This window comes from Sphaeramia orbicularis, unplaced genomic scaffold (genome assembly GCF_902148855.1).
Source record: "Sphaeramia orbicularis unplaced genomic scaffold, fSphaOr1.1, whole genome shotgun sequence".
Lineage (NCBI taxonomy): Eukaryota > Metazoa > Chordata > Actinopteri > Kurtiformes > Apogonidae > Sphaeramia > Sphaeramia orbicularis.
The window spans coordinates 9,241-36,987 of NW_021941694.1; the positions used below are offsets into that span (position 1 = coordinate 9,241).

Here is a 27,747-nt window from a genome sequence, read left to right on the forward strand (position 1 = left end):
AGTACTACAGAGGACAGACTACTACTACAAATACTAGTACTACAGAGGACAGACTACTACTACAAATACTAGTACTACAGAGGACAGACTACTACTACAAATACTAGTACTACAGAGCACAGACTACTACTACAAATACTAGTACTACAGAGTACAGACAACTACTACAAATACTAGTACTACAGAGGACAGACTACTACTACCAATACTAGTACTACAGAGGACAGACTACTACTACCAATACTAGTACTACACAGCACAGACTACTACTACAAATACTAGTACTAACAGAGCACAGACTACTACTACAAATACTAGTACTAACAGAGCACAGACTACTACTACCAATACTAGTACTAGCAGGTATGTAAGTGAGGATTTAAAGTCCTTCGTCGCTCAGACAGGAGCCAGTGCAGAGAAGAGCAGAGGACAAATATGATGTGATGAACAGGTTCAACTCCACAAACAGACAAACCATCACTCAGGTCTGTTTACATTTCAGAGTTGGACTTCAGTTTGCTGAATAGAATTTATTTTGGAGTTCCTCAGATTTGAATGTTATTTTTTCTGTGCTTTGCTCCTGTTCTGTGTTCAGACTATGATGAACTTTCATCCTGTTTTCTGGACATTTTCATGCTCTGATAAACCGGATCATCATTATCACCTCCGCCAAGGAGGTTCTGTTTTTGTTGGCGTTGGTTGGTCTGTCTGTGTGCAAGATAACTCAAAAAGTTATGCACGGATTTGGATGAAAATCTCAGGAAATGTTGATACTGGCACAAGGAACAAATGAGTACATTTTGGTGATGATGGGGGGGTTCTGATCCGCCTTGGCGGAGGTCTGCGCTCTCAGAGTGCTTTTGTAGTTATTTAATGCTACCGGGTTGCGTCGGTTTTCAAATCTCCGACGCTCGTGAACGCAGCACGTCGCCGTCACGGTGCGTGATATCCTTCCGCTGGAGAGAAGCGCGCGGCCCTTTCCCTCTGGATGAGAACGGGCTTCAGCCGTTAAACCGGAGAGCGACCGGGAACCGACGACCACGAGTAGGATCCGCGCCCCAGCCGCCCTTGTGCTGCCGTGACCCGCCCCGGGCCCGACCCGCCCTGGAACACTGACCCGCTCCGCTGCGGCACGCGGACACCGACACCTGCGAGCAAACAGACCCCGAACAGAGCGACGGAGAGCGGCTGCCGGCGGACGGACGGACCGACGGACGGAATGGAGCTCATCACCATCTTGGAGAAAACCGTGTCTCCGGGTGAGTCAGCAGCTCCGCACCGGGAGCCGCGGAGCCTCGCGGAGGGCGCCGTTAGCCGCCCGAGCCTCCGCGGAGCCGCCGGGGAAACTTTGAAGGAGGGAAACGCAGGTTAGCTTGGATGCTAACGGGCCTCGGGGAGCGCAGAAAAGTCGCTACCCGAGCACAGAGCCGGGGAACCGGCTCTCCGACGGCGGCGGGAGCCCGTGCCCCCGTCAATCTGCGGGGGTCGGAACCCGCTGTCAGGAAGCTTTTTTGCGGACCGGACGCCGTCCGGACCGGCTCCCCGGGCTCGCCCCTGCTCATGCCCGATCACATTGAGGCTAACCCTGCTAGCCGCTTTAGCCTCAATGTGATCGGCCGCTTCCTCGCACGCCTGTCCCGGCTACTTTACACCCGCCCCGCTGCGCTCCGACCGCAGCTTCCCGCCCGGTACCATCTCCCCGAACCCTCGGAAGACTTGGTGCCCCTTTGGAGGGCCCACCGGCCGCGGGCTCAACTTTATTTCTGCCCCCTTGCTCGGCTCCGGCTAACGTTAGCATGCTAGCACAGCCTCCTCATGTTGGAGCCGCGCCGCCGGAGCCGGTGACTCCTCAGCGGGATTAAAGTTTAATGTGAGCCGGGGGAGCGTGTGGACCCGCAGCCCGGTGGTGTTTGTACTGGTGTGGGATCTGGGCTCCGGGGCGGCCGTGGAGGTGTTTACCGGAGCCGGTCAGTCAATAACCCAGTGTCCTCCTCCTCCTCTTCCGCAGATCGGAATGAACTGGAGGCGGCTCAGAAGTTTCTGGAGCAGGCGGCCATAGAGAACCTGGTGAGTGGGGGGGTCTGGAGGGGGGTGGGGTGGGGTGGGGGGTCAGGGGGGGGCCCGGGGTGGGGTGGGGTGGGGGACCGGGCCGGGGTCTGCAGGTTGCGGGTCCAGGACCAGCATCCACCCGAGTCCACACCCAGCACACATGATCCACCCTAAAGGTTCGGGTTGTGTGAGTCCAAAGGCCGGAACCAGAGGTCTGAGTCCGACCGGAACCATCAGAACCTGTGACAGGTGGACCCATCAGAACAGTTGGACCCATCAGAACCATCAGAACATGTGCAGTCAGTTCAGTCAAAGGACCGTCTGGATCAGGTCTGGATCAGGTCTGTCAGGTTCTAAAGGTTGGACAGGTTCTGTGGTTTGGACTAAAGTCTCGTCCTCGTTTGTCCTGAAGCTTGAGATTTTTTATAGTTTTTAAAGTTTCTGTCAAAGTGAACCGGCACCAAACGGAACCAGAGCCCAGGAGGGAAATGTTCAGGCCCAGTTAACCCGGGTCCATCAGGTCCAGTTAACCCGGGTCCACAGTCTGAATCTGTTCAATGACCCGTTGTGGTTCGGTCCAGTCTGGGTTCTGGGTCTGTGATGCGTTCAGGGCCCATCGTCTCCTCAGTGTTTGAATACTTCACTGATCATTTGTTTTCTGTTCTGAATGTCATCGCATTAAACACAGTTTAAAAAGAGTTTGAAATAATAATGAAGTCAAATGAATTTAAAATACAGAGTTTGGATCCAGTTTGAACTCAGCAGCAGCTGAAGGTTTAGGAAACTCAGGTTTGATTTCCAGCTCCGTCTGTAAATGTCTGGATTTAAGGGGATAAATGACCGCATTTAAGGGGTTAAATGTCAACATTTAAGGGGTTAAATGTCCGCATTTAAGGGGTTAAATGTCCGCATTTAAAGGGTTAAATGTCCTCATTTAAGGGGTTAAATGTCCGCATTTAAGGGGTTAAATGTCCGCATTTAAGGGGTTAAATGTCCGCATTTAAGGGGTTAAATGTCCGCATTTAAGGGGTTAAATGTCTGGATTTAAGGGGATAAATGACCGCATTTAAGGGGTTAAATGTCAACATTTAAGGGGTTAAATGTCCGCATTTAAGGGGTTAAATGTCCGCATTTAAAGGGTTAAATGTCCTCATTTAAGGGGTTAAATGTCCTCATTTAAGGGGTTAAATGTCCGCATTTAAGGGGTTAAATGTCCACATTTAAGGGGTTAAATGTCCGCATTTAAGGGGTTAAATGTCCGCATTTAAGGGGTTAAATGTCCGCATTTAAGGGGATAATTGTCCTTTTTTTGGTTAATCCTATTTGTGTTGGTTCAGATTGTACATTAAATATGGCTTCTGTCAGTTCTGAGTCTGAACTGAATATGACTCTGAAGTGACCCACATGGACTAAAGAAGTCCTGAAGTGACCCACATGGACTAAAGAATTCCTGAAGTGACCCACATGGACTAAAGAGGTCCTGAAGTGACCCACATGCACTACAGAGGTCCTGAAGTGACCCACATGCACTACAGAGGTCCTGAAGTGACCCACATGCACTACAGAGGTCCTCAAGTGACCCACATGGACTAAAGAGGTCCTCAAGTGACCCACATGGACTAAAGAGGTCCTCAAGTGACCCACATGCACTACAGAGGTCCTCAAGTGACCCACATGCACTACAGAGGTCCTCAAGTGACCCACATGCACTACAGAGGTCCTGAAGTGACCCACATGGACTAAAGAGGTCCTGAAGTGACCCACATGGACTAAAGAGGTCCAGCTGCGATTTAGGACCACATATGACCGTGGTCTGGGTCAGATTTGGACCACATATGAACGTGGTCCGGGTCAGATCTGGACCACATATGAACGTGGTCCGGGTCAGATCTGGACCACATATGAAAGTGGTCCGGGTCAGATTTGGACCACATATGAACGTGGTCCGGGTCAGATTTGGACCACATAAGCCACAGTCTGATCGTAGCCTCATCAGATCCCTGTCGCCATGGAAACGGGCTCTGTTTGGGTTCAGGTCTGTGTTGGATCACCTGCTTCCTGTTCTTGTTGTGTTTGTTCTGTTTCTGTTGAAGTAATGTGAAGGTCTAGATGTGGACTTGATGGTGGCGTTGTGGTTTCTGCCGGTTCTCGTTGCAGCCCACGTTCCTGGTGGAGCTGTCCAAGGTGCTGGCCAACCCGGGGAACACCCAGGTGGCCCGGGTGGCGGCCGGTCTGCAGGTCAAGAACTCGCTGACCTCCAAAGACCTGGACGTGAAGACCCAGTACCAGCAGAGATGGCTGGCCATCGACACCAACGCACGCCGCGAGATCAAGAACTACGTAAGAACCGCACACACACACACACACACACACACACACACACACCCTGACCCCCGACTAGGGCTGTTAGAAAATATCGGTTCTGCAATATATCGTGATATTTCATTTCCCAATACTGTATCCATATTAACTATTAACTATAGTATACTGTTAACAAGTACTGTATGGATATTTTTAGGCATTTATTCAAATGCAGAGATTGTGGAGGTTCATTTGAGTTTTTTTGTTTTTCTTTTGGTTTCTATTTTATTTATTCTTATTTCACACTCTTATTCAATAATTTTCATTCCTTTGTTTGGATTGAACTCAAATCCTGTTCTGATGTTAGTTGTGAATTAATAGAATCTGAACATTTGAACAGGATCTGAAACTGGAATGTCTGGAAAACAGAATTTCAGTTTGAACACAGTTGGAACATTTGGTGATAGAACATTAGATCCTGTTGGGATCAAATACAAATGTGTTTAGGATTTGCGCAGATTTATGCTGGAATTCAGTTCTTCCAGGAAAAAATCTTTTTAAAAACGGAAACAAAAAATTGCCTTTTTAACAGTATCATGATATATCGTATTGTGGTTTATATCGTAAGGCAGGTTTACTAGTATAGTCCAGTTCATACACAGAGCAATTCACAGAGCTTTACAGAAATGGAAAAGAGACAGATTTAAAACACACAATTACAATTAAAACACAATCAATCAAACATAAATAACTAGAAGCACTCGGAGAGCTCAGACCTCCGCCAAGGCAGATCAGCCCCCCCCAATCACCACCACCACCAAAATTTAATCATTAGTTCCTTGTGCCAGTATCAACATTTCCTGAAATTTTCATCCAAATCTGTCACACAGACAGACAAACCAACAATGGCAAAAACAGAACCTCCATGGCGGAGGTAATAATCAATCAAAACAAAGTCAAAGGTCAGAGGTCAGATAGAACCCTTTCAGTTGTTCTATGCACAGTTGAGCAGCTGTTTTCAGTCTAGACTTAAACACTGTCACAGTAGTTGTCATGTCGTATCACCAGATTCTTGCCAATACACAGCCCCACCCCTGACCCAGACTCTGCCCCCCCCCCCCCCCCCCCCAGGTCCTACAGACCCTGGGTACAGAGACGTACCGGCCCAGCTCGGCGTCGCAGTGCGTGGCCGGCATCGCCTGTGCAGAGATCCCAGTGAACCAGTGGCCGGAGCTGATCCCACAGCTGGTGGCCAACGTCACCGACCCGTCCAGCACCGAGCACATGAAGGAGTCCACGCTGGAGGCCATCGGATACATCTGCCAGGACATCGTGAGTACAGAGGAGCACACGACCCCCAAAGGTCAGGGGGTCCTTTAACCCGGTCTCAGTCAGGGGGGGTCCTTTAACACGGTCAGGGGGGTCCTTTAACACGGTCTGGGTCTTGGTCCTGCTGTGGTCCAGGATCCGGAGCAGCTGCAGGAGAACGCCAACCAGATCCTGACGGCCATCATCCAGGGCATGAGGAAGGAGGAGCCCAGCAACAACGTCAAACTGGCAGCAACCAACGCCCTGCTCAACTCCCTGGAGTTCACCAAGGCCAACTTCGACAAAGAGGTGACCACGCCCACTGCACCCACTGCCTCACATGACCCACAGTCACATGATCACAGTCAGTAATAAACACACGGCGGTCTTTATGTTTCAGACGGAGCGACACTTTATCATGCAGGTGGTGTGTGAAGCAACGCAGTGTCCAGACACCAGAGTGAGTCTGGGGTTGGGGGTGGGGGGGATGGTTGTGTTGTTGTTGTTGTTGTTGAGTGTTTTGTGTTGTTATGCTGTGTGTTGTTGTTGTGTTGCTGACATTGCCTTGTTGTTTCAGGTGCGTGTTGCTGCTCTGCAAAACCTGGTGAAGATCATGTCTCTGTATTATCAATACATGGAGACGTACATGGGACCGGCTCTGTTCGCTGTGAGTACTACTATACGTGTTGAACAGAACACGCTAACGGCACGCGTTGAACAGAACACGCTAACGGCACGCATTGAACAGAACACGCTAACGGCACGTGTTGAACAGAACACGCTAAAGGCACGTGTCTACAGAACACGCTAACGGCACGTGTCTGCAGAACACGCTAACGGCACGTGTCTGCAGAACACGCTAACGGCACGTGTCTACAGAACACGCTAACGGCACGTGTCTACAGAACACGCTAACGGCACGGGTCTACAGAACACGCTAACGGCACGGGTCTATAGAACACGCTAACGGCACGGGTCTATAGAACACGCTAACGGCACGTGTCTATAGAACACGCTAACGGCACGGGTCTATAGAACACGCTAACGGCACGGGTCTGCAGGAAAACCCAGAACCGGCTCGGTTGGCTCTGGGTTTTCCGGATCTTTCTCTTCTGCTGGTTTTCGTTCTGACCCTGTTTTGTCACATGACCCCGGTCGGCCCAGACTGGTCTGACCCTCTTTGCTCCGCCCCCTCCTCAGATCACCATCGAGGCCATGAAGAGCGACATTGACGAGGTGGCGCTGCAGGGCATCGAGTTCTGGTCCAACGTGTGCGACGAGGAGATGGACCTGGCCATCGAGGCCTCGGAGGTGGGACCGGTCTGCAGTTCAACCTGGGCCCGTTTGTCCCTTAGCCCCGCCCCCTGACCGCTCTGTTCTCTCTGCTCTTGTCCAATCACAGGCCACGGAGCAGGGCCGTCCCCCGGAGCACACCAGTAAGTTCTACGCCAAAGGAGCCCTGCAGTACCTGGTCCCCATCCTGACCCAGACACTCACCAAACAGGTACCCCCTAACCCCCCTCACCCCGTACACCACCTCAACACGTCACCGCCGGGTACTGAGGTTAACCTTTGACCCCGTAGGACGAGAACGACGACGACGACGACTGGAACCCCTGTAAGGCGGCGGGGGTGTGTCTGATGCTGCTGGCGACCTGCTGCGAGGACGACGTGGTTCCTCATGTCCTGCCGTTCATCAAAGAGCACATCAAGAACCCCGACTGGCGGTACCGCGACGCCTCGGTCATGGCCTTCGGGTCCATCCTGGAAGGACCAGAACTGAACCAGCTCAAGCCTCTGGTCATCCAGGTCTGACGCCGCGCTTTACGTCCGACCGCCCACTGTCCGCGGCGCTGGTGTAACGCTGTCCGTCCTCCTCCTCAGGCTATGCCCACGCTCATCGAGCTGATGAAGGACCCATCCGTGGTGGTCCGGGACACCACGGCCTGGACCGTGGGCCGGATCTGCGAGCTGCTGCCCGAAGCCGCCATCAACGAAGTCTACCTGGCGCCGCTGCTGCAGTGTCTGATCGAAGGTCTGGGGGCGGAGCCCAGGGTGGCGTCCAACGTCTGCTGGGTGAGACACTGAAGGATGGGTCCAGCCTCCGCCTGGACCAGGGTTCTGGTTCTGGTGGAGGCTCAGGTTTTAGATGTAAAGTGTGAGTGAGTTTAGGTCCAAATGTGTGCGCTTGGTGTTGACCCTGCTCGTCTTTGTCGTCTTCGTCCTCAGGCCTTCTCGTCTCTGGCCGAAGCCGCCTACGAGGCCACGGACGCCGCCGAGGACCAGGAGGAGCCCAGCACCTACTGCCTGTCCTCGTCCTTCGAGATCATTGTCCAGAAGCTGCTGGAGACCACAGACAGGTGAGACCGGGTCTGGGGAGGCGGTTTGTGTGTTGTGTCTGAGACCTGAACCCTGAACGCTGTGTGTCGTCCTCAGACCTGACGGACACCAGAACAACCTGCGCTCGGCCGCCTACGAAGCCCTGATGGAGATTGTCAAGAACAGCGCCAAAGACTGCTACCCAGCGGTCCAGAAGACCACGCTGGTCATTATGGAGCGGCTGCAGCAGGTCCTGCAGATGGAGGTGAGTCCACCTGGACCGGGACACCAGAACCATTACAGACGAATGCCGTCGGGTTCAGGTTTGACCCGCGGCGGTAGTTTAGACCCTGGGTTCAGTTTGAGTTCAGTTATGGCATCACTTCCTGTCCGTCCTCAGTCCCACATCCAGAGCACGTCCGACAGAATCCAGTTCAACGACCTGCAGTCTCTACTCTGCGCCACCTTACAGGTGAGTGTCCACGCTCTGTCCCTCTGTCCGTCCCTCTGTCCGTCCTCCAGTCGGTCTGAGTTTCCCGTTTCCTGTTCCAGAACGTTCTGCGTAAAGTGCAGCATCAGGACGCTCTTCAGATCTCTGATGTGGTGATGGCGTCTCTGCTCAGGATGTTCCAGAGCACCGCAGGCTCCGGCGGCGTCCAAGAGGACGCTCTGATGGCCGTGTCCACGCTGGTCGAAGGTACGGAGGAACTGGGGGGGGGGCGCAGGCGGGGGCGTGGACGGTTTGCGTCCGTGTGAACCCGTGGGTGGTTTTGGAGGCGTGGCCTGTTGACCAGGGTGTGTTTGTGTTTCAGTTCTGGGCAGTGACTTCCAGAAGTACATGGACGCCTTCAAACCGTTCCTGGGCATCGGACTGAAGAACTACGCCGAGTACCAGGTCTGGACCCCAGGCCAGGACTGGGTTCAACCCTGGACCTGGACCCCAGCCCAGTCCAGGACCAGGTTCAACCCTGGACTTGGACCCATGCACAGTCTGATATATATTTGTGTGTGTGTGTGTCACAATCATTTGAAAGGGGGCGGGGCATATTAATGAGGCTAACGATGTAAATACACCAGAAGGTTCTTTCAGATCTGTGTTCCCCGTCAGAAGAACCAAGAAGAAAAACTGCACCTTATCAAACAGAAGAACACTCAAAAACAAACAGAAGAACACATGAAAGCCAAAGTTTTAGATTCACTGTTTAGAGACTGTGTGGTCATGTGACCCTGTGTCTGCGGTCATGTGACCCTGTGTCTGCGGTCATGTGACCCTGCCTCTGTCCGCAGGTGTGCCTGGCGGCGGTGGGCCTGGTGTGCGACCTGTGCAGAGCCCTCATGTCCAACATTCTGCCTTACTGTGATGAGATCATGCAGCTGCTGCTGGAGAACCTCGGGGTGAGGAACCTGCTCGCGGCGGTCCGACTCCGCCCCCTCTTACACCGCCCCTCCTTCCCTCGGTAACCCCTCCCCCTGTGTTTTCAGAACGAGAACGTGCACCGGTCGGTGAAGCCTCAGATCCTGTCTGCGTTCGGGGACATCGCTCTGGCCATCGGAGGAGAGTTTAAGAAGTACCTGGACATCGTCCTGGACACGCTGCAGCAGGCGTCGCAGGCGCAGGTCGACAAGGTCAGTGAACGCACCGCCGCCCACACTGGCGGTCCGAGGGGGTCACGGTTCCAGTTAAACCTGAACCTACCGATCCGGTCCGACCGGGACCCGTTGGGTCCGGTTTCCATGGGAACTGAGCAGGTCGTATTAATGCACCCGGACGGTCAGGTGAGCTGTGATTGGTGGACAGGAGCTGGGCGGTGACCATGTGACTTGCGTTCCAGACGGACTACGACATGGTGGACTACCTGAACGAGCTGCGGGAGGGCTGTCTGGAGGCCTACACCGGGATCATCCAGGGCCTGAAGGGGGACCAGGAGAACGTCCATCGTAAGTACCTAGGCCACGCCCCTCTCACCCGCTCAGGTGACGTCGTGTTCCTCCTCCCGCTCGCAGCGAAGCTGGAGGATTTAACGACGTCGCAGAGCGAACAGGGTCTTTTTCACCTGGGAGGCGGCGGGCTGTGGTCCCACCTGAACCCGCCTCCTGGTTTTGCGGGACCCGACAAACATTGAAGCCTTTTATTGCATCATGTGACTAAGGGTTGATTAAGCATTAACCTGGTGTCTCCTCCCCCTGTGGGCGTGGTCAGCTGACGTGATGCTGGTGCAGCCTCGTGTGGAGTTCATCCTGTCCTTCATCCACCACATCGCCGAGGATGAGGACCACTCCGACGGCGTGGTGGCCAACGCCGCCGGCCTCATCGGGTACGTAAACGCCCGCCGCCACTCGCCCGCCCGCTCACGGTCGTAGCTCCTCGTTGACAATGTTTTGTGGGCGTGTCCTCAGTGACCTGTGCACGGCCTTCGGTAAAGACGTCATGAAGCTGGTGGAGGTGCGCCCGCTCATCAACGACCTGCTGACGGAGGGACGGCGCTCCAAGACCACCAAGACCAAGACCCTGGCCACCTGGGCCACCAAGGAGCTGCGCAAGCTCAAGAGCCAGGCCTGGTAACAAGGCAACACAGCAACGCAACACCGCAACACAACAATGCCATAACACAACAGCACAATGCAGCAAGGCAACACAACAATGCAACACAACGCAGCAATACATCCAACACCAACTCTGAGCACTCCTTCTTTTTGACTCTTCTTCTTCTAACTCTTCTTTTTCTTCTTTTTTCTGACTCTTCTTCTTTTTCTGACTTTTTCTTTCTTCTGACTCTTCTTTTTCTGATTCTTTCTGACTCTTTTCCTTCTTTTTTCTGACTCTTCTAACTTCTTTTTCTGACTTTTTATTTTCCTGACTCTTCTAACTCTTCTTTTTCTGACTTTTTTCTTTTTCTGACTTTTTTCTGACTTTTCTGACTTTCTTCTTTTTCTGACTTTCTTTTTCTGACTCTTTTTCTGTTTCTGACTCTTCTAACTTCTTTTTCTGACTTTCTTTTTTCTTTTCTTTTTCTGACTCTTTCTGACTCTTCCTTCTTTTTCTGACTCTTCTAACTTCTTTTTCTGACTCTTTCTTTTTCTGACTCTTCTAACTCTTCTTTTTCTGACTTTTCTTTTTCTGACATCTTTTTTTCTGACTTCATTTTCTGACTTTCTTTTTTCTGACTTTCTTTTTCTGATTCTTCTAACTCTTCTTTTTCTGACTTTCTTTTTCTTTTCTTTTTCTGACTTTCTTTTTCTGACTCTGGCTTTTTCTTCTTTTTCTGACTCTTCTAACTCTTGTTTTTCTTCTTTTTTCTGACTCTTCTTTCTGACTCGTTTTTCTGACTTCTTTTTCTTCTTTTTTTTCTTCTTTTCTTTTTCTGACTCTTTTTCTTCTTCTGTTTCCAGATCGTGTCTTGTCGTCGTCGTCGGAGGCTTCAAGCTCTGGGAGACGTTGTCGAACGGTGGCCTCTGATTGGTCGGCCGTGTGTCTGTGTGTGAGCGAGCGAGCGACGTGTGTGAGTGACGGACGACATCACACCACCTTCAGTCGCCTCAGTGACCTTTGACCTTCCCCCACCCACCCACCCCCTCCTCTTTGACGCCTGTGGACTCGGACTGAACTTTGACCTCCTCCTTACTCCCACGATGCACCTCTCTGGCCGTAGCCGGGCTCGATGACATCATCCTGACCCCGCCCACCTTCGACTTGGGGGGGGGGGGGGGTGGCGGGAGGACGGAGGGGGAGCTTCGACAAAATAAAAGACTGTGATGAGATGAACCAGACTCTGTGGAAACGTAGGTTTATGTTGCTCTTTTGTTTTTGTTTTTTTTTTCTTCTTCTGTGGTCGGACAGCGAAGGACGTCTGACGGACAGGAAGTCCAACGGCAGCACTAGATCCTTTCAAATTAAAGCTCCACCCATCAACGCGAAAACACTTAACGAGCGGACGACCAGTGCCAAACAAACCCGTAGTTTAAAGGAGACGCCGCCGCCTCCGAGCAGGGCAGCGCGCCGCCGGTTCGACTCCCGCTGGTTTGACTCCGCCTCCAGGTTTCGGGGGGGGGGCGGGGTCACTTACATTTATGATGTTAAATATATGAAACGCCCGTCAGAAGAGTTTGTATGAGGTTCTATTTTTCCATTTTGCTCTGATTGATTAAATAAAGATGTGAAACATTCCCCGTCAGCTCCTGCTCTTCTTCTTCTGCTCGTGTTCATCTGTCGGACCCTGGACTCCGCCTCCCGCTCTCCTGGACTCCGCCTCCACGCCACAGCCTGGGTTTTCCTCTGTGGTTTTTGTTTTGTTTTCTTTTTTACTTATTGCTTCTTCTTGGGTTTGAGACTCCGAGTCCGAGCCGTCGGCTGAAACGGGGGGAGGGGGCTTTTATTTCATAGGGAGGAGGCACTTCCTGTGTTGACATGGGCTTTTATTTTGTAGGAGAAGGCACTTCCTGTGTTGACGTGCTAAACGGCGACTCGATGAATCTGAATTGTGAATCATTTAAAGCCAATCTGCTTTTTATTTCCTATTTAGCGGAAAACTAATAAAGTCTATATTGTACTGAAGTCACATGACCATGACCTGGTTATTATTGATCTGTATATATTGATCGTGAACCTGACTGGATGGACAGACCTGGTTATTATTGATCTGTATATATTGATCGTGAACCTGACTGGATGGACAGACCTGGTTATTATTGATCTGTATATATTGATCGTGAACCTGACTGGATGGACAGACCTGGTTATTATTGATCTGTATATATTGATCGTGAACCTGACTGGATGGACAGACCTGTCTGTCGCTGTGGAAACGCTCTTATTTAGAAGTGAATTTAATATGGTTTACAGATTAAAACGGCAGATTTTATTGGAGTTGAATCGATTAAAAACAAAGAACAGCTGAACTTGTTATGGACTTTTATGAATCTGAAGCACAGACTCAGACTTTTACTGAAGCTGGAGTCAGTTTCAGTTTGTCTCCCTCTGCTGGACACAGACTGAAAGAACAGCTTAAAACGGAACTGGAATGAACGGCGCAAAAGGAACCATTTATGAAGAAGAGAAAACAAACTGGTGTTAATGTCAAAGGAACTAATGAATGTTTAAAGGGTTTGATCCGAAAAACTGAAATGGAACAGATGAAACGGAGGCTTTTACTTTGAAATCAGTGACTCATCTGTGCTTTTGTTGTGAAATCTGTCCTGTGGCTGTTCTACAGCTTTTACACTGTCTTTTTCGAGGCGTTAAAACGTTTTAATAAACAGAACTGATCAATATTCACTGATCAATGATGACGATCAGTGGATCATGTTTCTTCAGCTGTCGTTTCAGATCAAAGAATGAAAAAAAAGAACGAAAAAAGAACAGGATGCAGACAGGACGGTTTATTGGTTGGTTTATTTGTTGTTGATTTATGTATTGGTGTTGGTTTATTTTTGTTTATTTATTATTGGTTAATTTTAATTTTTGTTGGTTTCTTTATTGTTGTTTGGGTCATTATTTATTTATTTAGTGTTGTTGGTTTGTTTCTTTGTTGTTCATTCATTTATTTATCGTTTTTATTTATTTTTGTTGGTTTATTTTTGTGGTTTATTGTTGGTTTGTGTATTTATTGTTGGTTTGTTTATTTGTTGTTCATTCATTTATTTATTGTTGTATTAATTTATTTTTGTTGGTTGGTTTATTTTTCTGGTTTGTTTATTGTTGGTTTATTTATTTATTGTTGGTTTGTTTATTTGTTGTTGTTTATTAATTGTTGTCGATTGGTTTATTTATTTATGTGTTGGTTTGTTTATTGTTGTTTACAGTGACGGCCGGTTCGTCACTGGTCGTTTCAACATGTGACGTTTTTTCGTCCTTTTGATCTTTTTTTTCACTCGTTCATCCCGTTCTGCGCATGTGCAGTTCGTCAGGTGTCGGTTTCAGAATCTTCAGAGTTCGACCCGCCTGACCCAGGTCAGTAACCATGGTAACCGTCCGCCGGTCACGTGACACCTCCCATCCACGAACCCGTCATTAATGCTGCGTTCCAGTGTCCTGGGAGACGGAAATGTCCGACCCACTGGACATGTGCGTCCAAGCAGGACAGTGTTCCACAGTGAGGTGAACTACAATGTGACGTCAACACAACAATGGCGGCGCACAGTTTGAAAAGAAAAAACAACAACTTTACACTAAATAATGAACTCATCTGTCATTTCACCTCCATCTGCTTCAGATTTGAGGACAATGGACTGTCCACTTGTGTCCAGTGTCCACCTGTGTCCAGTGTCCACCTGTGTCCACTTGTGTCCACCTGTGTCCACTTGTGTCCACTTGTGTCCACTCATCCCTCAGTGTTTCTTTAAATCTAAACTCAGATCTGAAACAGAACAGACTGATGTTGATTCATTTAATGTGGAAAAAAAGGAGGAAAAAACACAGGCGTAAAAAATGAGCAACAAATGGTCGATTAATCGAATAAAAGAATTATTTATTTATTTATTTTTAGTACTTATGTATTTATTTATTTATGTATTTATTTATTTATTTATCTCCATCCAAACACACACAGACCCGCGGCTCACCGGCACCGGGACCTGCTCCTACCGGACCCGCCTCACCGTTCACCGACAGCACGAGCCCCCGTTCGTTATCAATCAGACCGATCGGTTATCGATGCCGCCCCGCGCGCATCCCGTCATCACATCTGTGTTGTGCCACCGGAGGATGAGTCGGTAGGAGGCTAACAGCTAGCAGCTAACAGCGGGGGCACCGGCTACTGCCCGGTTCCGGCGCTCAGCGGATAGCGGAGCCGTCTCCGTCGTGAACCGATCTGGACCGGGTCTTACATGGCCCCGGGTCGGTGCCCGGCGGGGCCCGGTGAGTGAGCCCGGCGGGGAGGATGCAGCAGCTAGCCGTTAGCTCCCGTTAGCAGCTGTTTATTTATATCGCTGTTATGTAAGTTAGCCGTTAGCCGCTAACGCTAGCCTGAACCATGAATGACGCGCAGCAGGAAATGTCTCCAGATTTCGTCCTGATGCGGCTCGTGTCCGCGGCGGAGTACGACCGGCTGCACGAGCGGGACGACCTGATGTCCGTGAAGGCGGCGCTGGGACACCGGGGCCCCGGCTTCGACCTGGACTCCGGCGGCCCCTCCGCGGGCCTCGGCTCGGCCTCCCCGCACTACAGCTCCCCTCTGCCCGGGAAAGGAGAGCCGGACGGCGGCCTGGGGCTGACGCGGGGCCCGGGCTCCGAGCCGCCGCCGTCCCCGCCTCCGCCGGAGGACTTCGCGCTGGCGGCCCAGCGGTTCGTGGACTTCCCGGTCCCGCACGGGCACGGTTCGGGCGGGCCCGGGTCCAGGGCTCAGCTGATGGTCTTCCAAAACCTGCTGCGGACCGGAGACCGGATCCTGGAGTGCGGAGTGGAGCCGCCGCCCCCGGGCTTCATCCAGGAGGAGCACCGGCACCCGGACCCGGGAGCAGACACCGGACCCGGCAGCACCACCGCCGGACCCGGGCCCGGGCCCGGAGGGGGGAAGGACCTGAACCCGCACCGCGTCCTGTCCGTGGAGGAGAACCTGCACCCGGTCCTCAGACCGTCCGTGGGGTCCGAGGGGCCCCAGACCCCCCAGCAGGTGGACTCGGCCCTGGAGCCGGGGTCCGGGTCCGTCCTGTGCCACAGACACCGGCTGGCCCAGTGGCCCCCTGGCCTGCTGGACCAGGCTCTGCGCCTGGGTCTGCTGGAGGCCCGCAAGGACCAGGACCCGGTCCTGGTTCTGGCCCGGAGGCTGGGTAAGCTGGGGGAGCGGCGGGGGGAGGGGGGGGGGGGGGACCTGGTCCTGCCCCTCCCCCGCTGCTCCTGCCATGGGGTCCTGGGTTCAGGACCTGGAGGGGAGGACCCCGGTGACACCAGCGACGCCCTGCTGGTCCTGGAAGGCCTGGGTTCAGAGGAGGTGGGGGGGGTGCGGGATGGGGGGGGGCACATACACTGGGGAGGCGGCATCAGAGGGGGCGGGGCCCGTGTTCTCAGGCGGGACCCTCAGCGGCCTGATGCGGCAGGTGCACAGACTGGCCGAGGAGGCGGGGGTCCTGGGGCCCTGCGCGGACCCCCAGGCCCCCGTCGGCCCCCTGCTCCGCTCTCACCCCCCCCACACTACAGGCCCCGGGCCCGACCCGGGTCCGCGGCCGCAGCACCAGCACCAGTCCAGGTCCCAGCCCCAGAGCCGAGCCGCCACCCCCAAACTGGGCACAGTGGGGGTGGGCGGAGGGGCGGGCCGGTCCGCCTCCCCGCTGGTGGTCCTGGAGGGAGAGGCGGGTCGGGGGAGGGACGGGGAGAAGACGCCGCGGGGGAAGTCCAGAAAAGGTGGGTCCCTGAAGGTCCGGCTCAGTAAACTGTTCAGAACCAAGAGCTCCAGCGGGGGGTCAGGGGGGCTCCTGGACAAGAGGCCCAGCCTGGCCTCGTCCACCTCGTCTGGGGGGAGTCTGCTGGACGTGTGGGGGTCCACCTGCAGCAGCACGGAGCAGGACGGAACCAGGTAAGAGCCCACCAGAACCAGAACCACAGCCTGCTCAGGTCCTGCTTTAGTCTGAACAGGGTCCTGTTGGTCCATGTTCGGGGGGGCGGAGCGGCAGGACTTTGTTGTTATGGTTGTCATGGTGATCCTCACTGTGCAGACAGGTGAGGTGTCACCAGGGCAACTACATTGTTTCAGTCAGTATGATGGGATGGAGCTGGTCTCCATGGTGACAGCCTGTGGAGGCGTGGCCTCAGATTAGACTCAACCAGAGTCTGGCAGTGTCTCCATGGTTACCAGGGTCAGTGTGGTCTCAGCTCTGGAGTCACTTTTAAGGACAAACACATGAACTTCGCACAAACACGTGAACACACAAACATCGCATAAACATGTGAACATCGCACAAACACACTAGGGATGTATCGTACCAGGAAAACACCGAACCATTGGGTCCACTGAGCGTGTGCACCTGTCCAGAGCCCGCCCCCATGGAGTATAGAACGTATAGAGTTAGTGACACCGTTAGAGTTAGTGACACCGTCAGAGTTAGTGACACCGTTAGCGTTAGTGACACTGTTAGAGTTAGTGACACCGTTAGAGTTAGTGACACCGTCAGAGTTAGTGACACCGTTAGAGTTAGTGACACTGTTAGAGTTAGTGACACTGTTAGAGTTAGTGACACTGTTAGAGTTAGTGACGTTAGAGTTAGTGACACTGTTAGAGTCAGTGACACCATTAGAGTTAGTGACACCGTTACAGTTAGTGACACTGTTAGTTAGTGACACCATTAGAGTTAGTGACACTGTTAGTTAGTGACACTGTTAGAGTTAGTGACACCGTTAGAGTTAGTGACACCGTTAGTTAGTGACACTGTTGGAGTTAGTGACAACGTTAGAGTTAGTGACACTGTTAGAGTCAGTGACACCATTAGAGTTAGTGACACCGTTAGAGTTAGTGACACTGTTAGTTAGTGACACCATTAGAGTTTGTGACACTGTTAGTTAGTGACACCGTTAGAGTTAGTGACACTGTTAGTTAGTGACACTGTTAGAGTTAGTGACAACGCTAGAGTTAGTGACACCGTTAGAGTTAGTGACACCGTTAGAGTTAGTGACAACGTTAGAGTTAGTGACACCAATAGAGTTAGTGACACCATTAGAGTTAGTGACACTGTTAGAGTTAGTGACACTGTTAGAGTTAGTGACAACGTTAGAGTTAGTGACACCAATAGAGTTAGTGACACCATTAGAGCTAGTGACACTGTTAGAGTTGTCCGTTGCCGTACTCCCAGGGGTTAGCCTCAGTACCAGCTTCTACTCTACTGGTTCCATCTGGTTCCTCTGTGGTTCTTCTTCTTGGATTTGGTTTTGAACTCGTTCATTTTGGTCCAATAGTCCAGGCTCATTCTAAAGCTCCACCCACAAACACTTTCAGATGGATTTGTCCACAAATGTCTCCAGAGCAGGACAAGGGGTTGACGGTACGACTCCGTCTAACCCACCCTGGAGTTGGAGGTGGACTAGTTGCTGTAGTTGTTGTTGCTGTAGTTGACATTGACCCTGTCTCCTGTCTCTGTCTCCAGGTTGCAGGTGTCCAGACCTCTCAGTGCCTTCTCTCCGGTTCCATTCACTCCTGCTTTCACCGGTGAGATACCCTGGGTTTGAGTCCTGGTCTAGGTCTAGACTCACTTACACCTAACAGGTCCATCAGGTGGTCCATGTCCATCAGGTGGTCCATGTCCAACAGGTGGTCCTTGTCCTCCTGAGGGGACCACTGGTGGACCAGTCATCATGGGTCCAGTTGGTCACAGATACTCAGTTTACAAAGACCCCGTTTCCATGACGACATAAACCCAATAACTGTAATAATCAGATAATTCTATCAGTCCGATGTGATGCGTTCACTGTCACCTCAGAAATCGGATCGTCCACAAACCCTGGTTCAGTCGTTTCAGTTTATTATTGGATTGAGTTCAGAGTTCGTTCATACGTAATGACGTTGAATCCCACTTCCTGCTGTGGTGTGTTCTGTGGGTGACTAGTTTTTGCACATGCTCAGATGAACCCGTAAACATGAAGACATGGAGGACTGGGACAGACCCAGAGGGGTCCTGGACCTGGATGGACACGGGTTCAGTGGGTCTGATGAATGCAGGACCACCTCATGTAGGTCAGAGCCCAGAGGACGCTAGACCAGGACCCAGATGTCCCGGTCCAGGACCCAGATGTCCCGGTCCAGGACCCGGCTGTCCTGGTCCAGCTGGCTCCAGTTGTGGTCTCCAGTGTCCTCTGTCCGTCACTAACGCTCCTCTTCTGTCTGTTAACACACCTGTCTGTCTGTCCCTCAGGTGAGACGGTGTCTCTGGTTGACGTGGACATTTCTCGGAGGGGGGGCAGCTCTCTGCACCCCCCCACTCCTCCTCCTCCCCCCAGACGGAGCCTCAGTCTGCTCGGTACTTCCTCTTCCTCCTCTTCCTCCTCCTCTTCCTGTCTCTGCTGCCTCTGTTAGCCCCTCCCCCTGAGTGTCTGTGTGTCTTTCGTCCAATCAGATGACTTTGGTGGTCCTCCTCAGCAGCAGCCTCCCTTCAGCGGGGGGGCGTCTATGCAGTCTCTGCCCCCCCGACCTCTGACCCTGACCCCCAGCATCAGCAACATCCAGCACAGCCTGAGCCTCAACGGTAGGACCCTGGGGACGCACCTGAGGGACACACCTGGGGGGGACACCTGAGGGACACACCTGGGGGACACACCTGGGGGGGACACCTGGGGGACGCACCTGAGGGACACACCTGGGGGGGACACCTGGGGGACGCACCTGAGGGACACACCTGGGGGACACACCTAGGGGGGACACCTGGGGGACGCACCTGAGAGACACACCTGGGGGGGACACCGGGGGGGGGACACCTGAGAGACACACCTGGGGGGGACACCTGGGGGACACACCTGGGGGACACACCTGGGGGACGCACCTGGGGGACACACCTGGGGGACACACCTCTAATAACACCTGTTCATTGGCCTTTATTGTTGTTACTTTCTGAAGCAGGTGTTACCCCGCCCCCCCTGTGCTTGTGTCACCCAATCAGATACCTTCCTGCGGGGGTTACCGAGGCCCGTCCCGCTGCGTCCCGACGGTCAACACGCCCCTCCCAGACTGGCATCCCGCTGTCCCCTCAGCCGGCCGGACGCCAGCAGCTTCGCCACCAGCCTCCGAGAGCTGGAGAAGGTGTGGCCTCCATGTCACCTGACCCTTCACCTGTGGGATTAGGGGGCGGGGTCACTTACACTGTGGTTGACACTGCGTGTGTGTTTGTGTGTGTTTGTGTGTTTATGTGTGTGTGTGTGTGTGTGTCCCAGTGCGGCTGGTACTGGGGTCCCATGAACTGGGAGGACGCAGAGATGAAGCTGAAGGCCAAACCAGACGGATCCTTCCTGGTCCGGGACAGTTCAGACCCACGATACATCCTGAGTCTGAGCTTCAGGTCCCAGGGAGTCACACACCACACACGCATGGAGCACTATAGAGGTAACACGCCAACGACACGCCAACAACACGCCAACACAACACACACACGCCAACCGCATATGCTAACCCTTAACTCAAACCCTACAGTCTTCATGCTAGACGTACATGTATGTGCAGGTGTCTTCTGCCGTTTGTGCAGAACACGTCTGTAAATGCCCACACGTGTGTTCCCGTGTGTTCAGGGACCTTCAGTCTGTGGTGCCACCCCAAGTTTGAGGACCGCTGTCACTCTGTAGTGGAGTTCATCGAGAGAGCCATCATGCACTCCAAGAACGGGAAGTTCCTCTACTTCCTGAGGTCCAGAGTCCCAGGTGGGTCCAGAGTCCCAGGTGGGTCCAGAGTACCTGGGGGGGTCCAGAGTCCCAGGTGGGTCCAGAGTCCCACTGAGTCTGAGTCTGACCAGGTCTGATCAGGTCCAATTCTGACCCCCCACAGATTCATGAACATGCCTTCATGTGAAAAGAATGTCTGTTTGGGGTGGGTCTACGGGGGTCTACAGGGGGTCTACAGAGGGTCTAAAGAGGGTCTATAGCAGGTCTACAGAGGGTTTACAGAGGGTCTACGGGGGTCTACAGAGGGTCTAAAGAGGGTCTATAGCAGGTCTACAGAGGGTCTACAGGGGGTCTACAGAGGGTCTAAAGAGGGTCTATAGCAGGTCTACAGAGGGTTTACAGGGGGTCTACAGAGGGTCTACAGGGGGTCTACAGAGGGTCTAAAGAGGGTCTATAGCACGTCTACAGAGGGTCTACAGGGGGTCTACAGAGGGTCTAAAGAGGGTCTATAGCAGGTCTACAGAGGGTTTACAGGGGGTCTACAGAGGGTCTACAGGGGGTCTACAGAGGGTCTACAGGGGGTCTAAAGAGGGTCTATAGCACGTCTACAGAGGATCTACAGGGGGTCTACAGAGGGTCTAAAGAGGGTCTATAGCAGGTCTACAGAGGGTTTACAGGGGGTCTACAGAGGGTCTACAGGGGGTCTACAGAGGGTCTAAAGAGGGTCTATAGCAGGTCTACAGAGGGTTTACAGGGGGTCTACAGGGGGTCTACAGAGGGTCTAAAGAGGGTCTATAGCAGGTCTACAGAGGGTTTACAGGGGGTCTACAGAGGGTCTACAGGGGGTCTACAGAGGGTCTAAAGAGGGTCTATAGCGGGTCTACAGAGGGTTTACAGGGGGTCTACAGAGGGTCTACAGGGGGTCTACAGAGGGTCTAAAGAGTGTCTACAGAGGGTCTACAGAGGGTCTATAGAGGGTCTACAGGTGGTCTATAGAGGGTCTACAGAGGGTCTGCAGGGGGTCTACAGCAGGTCTATGGGGGTCTACAGAGGGTCTATAGCGGGTCTACAGAGGGTTTACAGGGGGTCTACAGAGATCTATAGAGGGTCTGCAGGGCGTCTACAGAGGGTCTACAGGTGGTCTACAGAGGGTCTATAGAGGGTCTACAGGAAGTCTACAGAGGGTCTATAGAGGGTCTACAGGTGGTCTACAGAGGGTCTACAGGGATTCTACAGAGGGTCTACAGGTGGTCTACAGAGGGCCTATAGAGGGTCTACAGGGGGTCTACAGGTGGTCTACAGAGGGCCTATAGAGGGTCTACAGGGGGTCTACAGAGGGTCTACAGGTGGTCTATAGAGGGTCTGTAGGGGGTCTACAGCGGGTCTATGGGGGTCTAAAGAGGGTCTATAGCGGGTCTACAGAGGGTTTACAGGGGGTCTACAGAGGGTCTATAGAGGGTCTGCAGGGGGTCTACAGAGGGTCTACAGGTGGTCTACAGAGGGTCTATAGAGGGTCTACAGGGGGTCTTCAGAGGGTCTATAGAGGGTCTACAGGGGTCTACAGAGGGTCTGCAGGGGGTCTACAGAGGGTCTTCAGGGGGTCTATAGAGGGTCTACAGCGGACTACAGAGGGTCTGCAGGGGGTCTGCAGAGGGTCTACAGGGGTCTACAGTGGGTCTACAGAGGGTCTGCAAGGGGTCTATAGAGGGTCTACAGCGGACTACAGAGGGTCTGCAGGGGGTCTGCAGAGGGTCTACAGGGGTCTATAGAGGGTCTACAGGGGTCTACAGTGGGTCTACAGAGGGTCTGCAAGGGGTCTATAGAGGGTCTACAGCCGACTACAGAGGGTCTGCAGGGAGTCTACAGAGGGTCTACAGCGGACTACAGAGGGTCTGCAGGGAGTCTACAGAGGGTCTACAGCGGACTACAGAGGGTCTGCAGGGAGTCTACAGAGGGTCTACAGCGGACTACAGAGGGTCTGCAGGGGGTCTACAGAGGGTCTACAGCGGACTACAGAGGGTCTGCAGGGGGTCTACAGAGGGTCTACAGCGGACTACAGAGGGTCTGCAGGGGGTCTACAGAGGGTCTACAGCGGACTACAGAGGGTCTGCAGGGGGTCTACAGAGGCTTTCATTAAAGTTCCCTCTCTGTGTTTGTCTGTTGTACTTGATGGGCTTCTGTTGCGTGGGTGTGTACGTTTGTGTCATGTTGTGGGCGTGGCCTGTGTGTCTGTGTCATGTTGTGGGCGTGGCTTGTTCCAGGTCTACCCCCGACCCCGGTCCAGCTCCTGTACCCCGTGTCCAGGTTCAGCAGCGTCAAGTCTCTGCAGCATCTGTGTCGCTTCTGCATCCGACAGCTGGTCCGCATAGACCACATCCAGGAGCTGCCACTACCCACGTAAGTCCAGTCCAGGACCGGGTCTGGGTCCGACGTGGATTCTGTTCCCTTTTGGCGGTTCCTGTCTGACCTCTGACCTCTGTGTCCGTCCAGACCTTTGATCTCGTACCTGAGGAAGTTCTACTACTACGACCCCGAGGAGGAGATCCACCCGGCGCTGAAGGACCGGGGTCTGGACCAGAGCGGCCAGATGGGGGTGGAGTCCCAGACGTAGCACCAGAACCTCTGAGGGTCAGGTGAGTCCAGACCCGGGGCCGGACCTGGACCGGGATCAGACGTCCATAAGCTTGGTTCGTCCTGTTTAGATTTGAACCAAACACGGACAGTGGGTCCAAACTTCAACAGGAACCTTTGAAGGACCTTTGGTGACCTGTGGTGACCTATAGTGACCTGTGGTGACCTTTGGTGACCTTTGATGACCTGTGATGACCTTTGATGACCTTCAGACTCAAAACATGTTCTACTTATGTGTCGAAATTATTTCATCCATTCCTTTTGTTTGATTAGATTCAGTTTCGTGGTCGTCTGTTCAGTAGGAAACAGTCGTTAACACGGTGTCTCAGAGTTTGGATGAGGTGGTCTCTGGTGAAACCCGGTGAACCCTGGTGGTGTACCCCGGTGAACCCTGGTGGTGTACCCCGGTGAACCCTGGTGGTGTACCCTGGTGAACCCTTGTGGTGAACCCCGGTGAACCCTGGTGGTGTACCCTGGTGAACCCTTGTGGTGTACCCTGGTAAACCCTGGTGGTGAACCCTGGTGGTGAACCCTGGTGGTGAACCCTGGTGGTGTACCCTGGTGAACCCTGGTGGTGTACCCTGGTGAACCCTTGTGGCGAACCCTTGTGGTGAACCCCGGTGAACCCTGGTGGTATACCCTGGTGTGTACCCTGGTGAACCCTGGTGGTGTACCCTGGTGAACCCTGGTGGTGAACCCTGGTGGTGTACCCTGGTGAACCCTGGTGTGTACCCTGGTGGTGTACCCTGGTGAACCCTGGTGTGTACCCTGGTGAACCCTGGTGTGTACCCTGGTGAACCCTGGTGGTGTACCCTGGTGTACCCTGGTGAACCCTGGTGTGTACCCCGGTGAACCCTGGTGGTGTACCCTTGTGAACCCTGGTGGTGAACCCTGGTGTGTACCCTGGTGAACCCTGGTGTGTACCCTGGTGAACCCTGGTGGTGTACCCTGGTGTGTACCCTGGTGCACCCTGGTGTGTACCCTGGTGTACCCTGGTGTGTACCCTGGTGTGTACCCTGGTGCACCCTGGTGTGTACCCTGGTGAACCCTGGTGGTGTCCCCTGGTGAACCCTGGTGGTGTACCCTGGTGGTGAACCCTGGTGGTGTCCCCTGGTGAACCCTGGTGGTGTACCCTGGTGGTGAACCCTGGTGGTGTCCCCTGGTGAACCCTGGTGGTGTACCCTGGTGGTGAACCCTGGTGAGTCCATGAGCAGCAGATGTTTCTTCAGCTCAGGTTCATCTGTCTCTTTTCTTCTTCTTTTCTTCTCAGTTCTTCTCGTCATGGACTCAAACCTCCAATCGGCTCTCTCCACTCAGTCCTGTATCCGGGCGGGTTTCAGATGATCCGTCCTCCTCGGGGCTCTCCGATTGGCTCGTGGGGAGACGACGAGGGAGGGGCAGGGGATGTGGAGACTCCGCCTCTTTAATGATGTCATCACTGAGCAGCCGGACTGACGACGACGTGACGACATCATCAACAAAGACGAATGAGCCGACGTCTGAGTGGACGAAGACCGCTCGTTTCCGGAATCTGCAACAACGCCGCCTTGACGCCAACGCTAACTGAACTCATTTCTTCAGTCATGTCTAAAATCGAACCCACCACGAACATTCAATGTTAATCGCAGATGAAGTCGAACCGGCGGCGTGTTCTCTGCTCGGACGTCAGTGTTTCTTCATGTCGTCGTGGCGTGGACTCCAGTGGTTCTGGGTGTTTGTGGTGGAACCTTCACGTCTGGTCTGACTTTACCTGTCCTTTGGGTAAATATTTGGACCTTTTGTGAAGTTGGATTTGTTGGACTCAAAACTCCATGAAGTTTCCAGTCTCCAAATGAACTTTCATCAGGTTCGATTCAGTCAATGCAGCTGGAAATGAAGTGATGATACGTTGATGATGTCATGACCTTTCATCGGCAGCTGACAACGGAACACGTTGGACCAGACGACGGATGATCCGACAGATCGGGTCAGAAATAGTTGAGGAAAACGGGCTTAACAGCAGACTCCCACGGCGTTGTCTTTTTAGTTGAATTGGAAAATGTGAATGTTTGGTCGAACCTTGAGCGTCCACCTGCTGCAGTACCCCAGCGCTCCACCAGGGGGCATCTTCCTTTAGTCTGGGACCTGCTGCAGTACCCCAGCGCTCCACCAGGGGGCATCTTCCTTTAGTCTGGGACCTGCTGCAGTACCCCAGCGCTCCACCAGGGGGTGCCTTCACATGGGACTGGAATGGAAAACCACAAACATCCTCCAGTTCCATGTTGGTTGACTCTCAAATGTCCAGTTTGACAAACTCAAAGTGATCCTTTTATACTCGTTAATCAATGATTAATTCATGAATTGAATCCTAAACTGTGAAGTGGAATAAACCAGGACCCGTCAACTGCTGTAGAAACATATGGATCATATGTGGTCCACATGTGGACCACTTCAAACATGGATCACAGACAAACAGGAAAAGGACCAACATAAACTAAATATTCATCCATTCAATCCAACAAAAGACACGTCACCAGGACCGGGGCTGAGTCCAGATCCTGCACATGTGGCAACATGAAGACCTGGTCTGATCCGGTCTATGCTGATCTGGTCCCACCTGTTCTGACCCGTTCTGGTTCTCTTGATTCTGCTGTCGTCGGTCTAATGTGGACCCGTCGATCGTCGACTGTCTGACCCGTCAACGCTCAGGTCCACGTGAACCCCCCAGGCCACGCCGTCCGCACCAAAGACCCAAACAAGGGTTTTGAATTAAGACAGGGAGTCACCGTGGAAACTGCTGAGCTCCGTCACCGTGGCAACTACTGAGATCCGTCACAGTGACCATACGTCAGTTTCCTGCTGAACCGAGTCACGTGATCCGACTGGAGTTGAACTGGTGCAAACACTGGATCTGAGGGAGTTTAGTCCCAGGCACGCTGGGAACCCTCGGAACTGTGGGACTGTGGGGCTGGATGTGAGCGCCCTGTGGGGACTCTTCCTGATGTCAAACCCAGATGGACAGATGTGAACGGACTGCACACTGAAGGACTAACACTGATCTGGTCAATCTGTCATTTCTGTGCAGTCACCTGTCAATAAAACAGTGGGTGGGGTAAATGTCTGTGTGTTTCCTCTGAAAGGGGTGGGGCCTTTCTCTATCTGACCTGGTCTGACCTGGTTTTCTGCTACACATGATGACCTTTAACCTCCTTAGATCCAGGAAATATCAGTACAGTACCAGCTGTTTTTGTTCTGTATTAAATCAGTGCCATGGTGGTCCCCCTTTTTAAGAAGGGGACCAGGATGTGCTCCACCCACGGGGGATCCCACTCCTTAGCCTCCTGGGGAAAGTCTATTCCAGGTACTAGAGAGGAGGATCCGACCAATAGTTGAACCTCGGATCCAGGAGGAACAATGTGGTTTTGGTCCCGGTCGTGGAACACTGGACCAGGTCTACACTCTCCATCGGGTGCTCGAGGGTTCATGGGAGTTCGTCCAACCGGTCCACACGTGTTTTGTGGATTTGGAGAAGGCGTTGGACCGTGTCCCTCGTGGTATCCTGTGGAGGGTGCTTCAGGAGTATGGGGTCTGGGGTCCTCTGTTAAGGGCTGTCCGGTCCTTGTATGACCAACAGACAGGAGCCTGGTCCTCATGACCATCAGTCAGTCAGACCTGTTCCAGGTGCATGTGGGACTCCTGCAGGGCTGCCCTTTGGCACCGGTTCTGTCCATAATTTTTATGGACAGAATTTCTGGGCACAGCCAGGGGCCGGAGGGGGTCCGGGTTGGGGACCACAGGATTTCGTATCTGCTTTTTGCAGATGACGTTGTCCTGTTGGCCTCATGGAACCAGGACCTTCAGCGTGACCTGGGGCGGTTTGAACTGGGATGAGGATCAGCACCTCCAAATCTGAGACCATGGTTCTGGACCAGATAAAGGTGGTCTGTCCTCTGTGGGTCTGTGGAGAGTCTTTGCCCCCAGTGGAGGAGGTTCAGTATCTGGGTCTGGTTCACAGTGAGAGAAGGATGGAGGTTCAGATTGACAGGTGGGTGGGTGGAGGTTCAGATTGACAGGTGGGTGGGTGAGGGTTCAGATTGACAGGTGGGTGGGTGGAGGTTCAGATTGACAGGTGGGTGGGTGCAGCATCTGCAGTGCTTGTATGGGTCTGTTGTGGTTCAGAAGGAGCTGAGTCCAAAGGAGAAGCTCTGGATTTACCCTCAGTCTACGTTCAGACCCTCACCTGTGGTCATGAGCTGTGGGTCAGGACCCAAAGGACCAGATCCAGGACCCAAAGGACCAGATCCAGGATACAAGCGGTCCAAATGAGTTTCCTCTGTAGGGTGGGTGGGTCCACCCTTAGGGACAGGGGGAGGAGCTTAGAGTAGGGCCACTGCTCCTCCACATCCAGAGGAACCAGCTGAGGTGGATCAGACATCTGGTTCAGATCCTCCTGGACTCCTCCCTGGGGAGGTGTCCTGGGCATGTCCCGCCGGGAGGAGGAGTCTGAGGAGAGGGAGGAGTCTGAGGAGAGGGAGGTCTGGGCATCCCTGCTTAGACTGTTACACCTGCGACCCGGCCCCAGATAAGAGGAAGAGAATGAATGGATGAATCAGTGTCTATTATTGGAAACATCAGGATGCAACTGTTTTTTTCAGCTGCAGTTTTTTAAATTCTATGGAATGTCCTTTGTGGTGGACAGTTTTCTTTTTTTTTGTATAAAGTTGTGAAACTCTTGTCCACAAATGTGGACAGAAAACCCAGGTCTGGGTCTGAGGAGGTTCAATCCACTTTTCCCTTCTTTTGGTCTTCTCAACATAGTTGATACATTTTTATCAGTTTTGTTCAGAGAAACGGGGCCAGTGAAACAGATGAGT

At 53.0% G+C, this 27,747-nt stretch overlaps 3 protein-coding genes and 1 non-coding gene across 4 annotated transcripts in view; all 4 read left to right on the forward strand.

The window, feature by feature from the left end:
* Positions 1-940: 940 nt before the first annotated feature.
* Positions 941-12,529, forward strand: kpnb1 (karyopherin (importin) beta 1). The gene is made up of 22 exons (XM_030130711.1): positions 941-1,259; positions 2,009-2,067; positions 4,207-4,389; positions 5,482-5,682; positions 5,815-5,967; positions 6,059-6,118; positions 6,236-6,325; positions 6,859-6,969; positions 7,061-7,162; positions 7,243-7,467; positions 7,543-7,734; positions 7,888-8,018; positions 8,095-8,242; positions 8,378-8,449; positions 8,530-8,674; positions 8,790-8,872; positions 9,265-9,372; positions 9,460-9,603; positions 9,810-9,915; positions 10,178-10,292; positions 10,375-10,536; positions 11,368-12,529. Coding segments are annotated over exons 1-22 (2,631 nt in total). The 5' UTR covers positions 941-1,219; the 3' UTR covers positions 11,369-12,529.
* On the forward strand, positions 9,953-10,095 carry LOC115416827 (small nucleolar RNA SNORA79). Its single transcript, XR_003935028.1, has one exon. It is a non-coding gene; the product is annotated as a small nucleolar RNA SNORA79 (small nucleolar RNA).
* Positions 12,530-14,519: 1,990 nt separating the features above from the next.
* Positions 14,520-25,990, forward strand: LOC115416825 (suppressor of cytokine signaling 7-like). Its single transcript, XM_030130710.1, is given in 11 exon segments — positions 14,520-15,961; positions 15,963-16,484; positions 18,046-18,107; positions 18,811-18,915; positions 19,012-19,140; positions 19,552-19,691; positions 19,823-19,991; positions 20,174-20,302; positions 22,525-22,660; positions 22,754-22,896; positions 24,165-25,990. Coding segments are annotated over 10 exon segments (2,529 nt in total). The 5' UTR covers positions 14,520-14,945; the 3' UTR covers positions 22,875-22,896; positions 24,165-25,990.
* A 534-nt stretch (positions 25,991-26,524) lies between these two features.
* The window catches only part of psmd3 (proteasome 26S subunit, non-ATPase 3), a 5,570-nt gene continuing 4,347 nt past the window's right edge, over positions 26,525-27,747 (forward strand). The window contains exon 1 of the mRNA XM_030130707.1: positions 26,525-26,554. Coding sequence (XP_029986567.1) covers positions 26,525-26,554 — 30 coding nt within the window. The remainder of the gene's footprint in view (positions 26,555-27,747) is intronic.

What these genes read in the sequence shown, in the direction of transcription:
- kpnb1 (XM_030130711.1), top strand. Translation starts at nt 1,220, where the DNA reads ATGGAGCTCATCACCATCTTGGAGAAAACCGTGTCTCCGG. An exon ending in CCCAGACACTCACCAAACAG is followed by an intron (nt 7,163 to 7,242) that starts GTACCCCCTAAC and finishes TTGACCCCGTAG; the next exon opens with GACGAGAACGACGACGACGA. An exon ending in AGAACTACGCCGAGTACCAG is followed by an intron (nt 8,873 to 9,264) that starts GTCTGGACCCCA and finishes CTCTGTCCGCAG; the next exon opens with GTGTGCCTGGCGGCGGTGGG.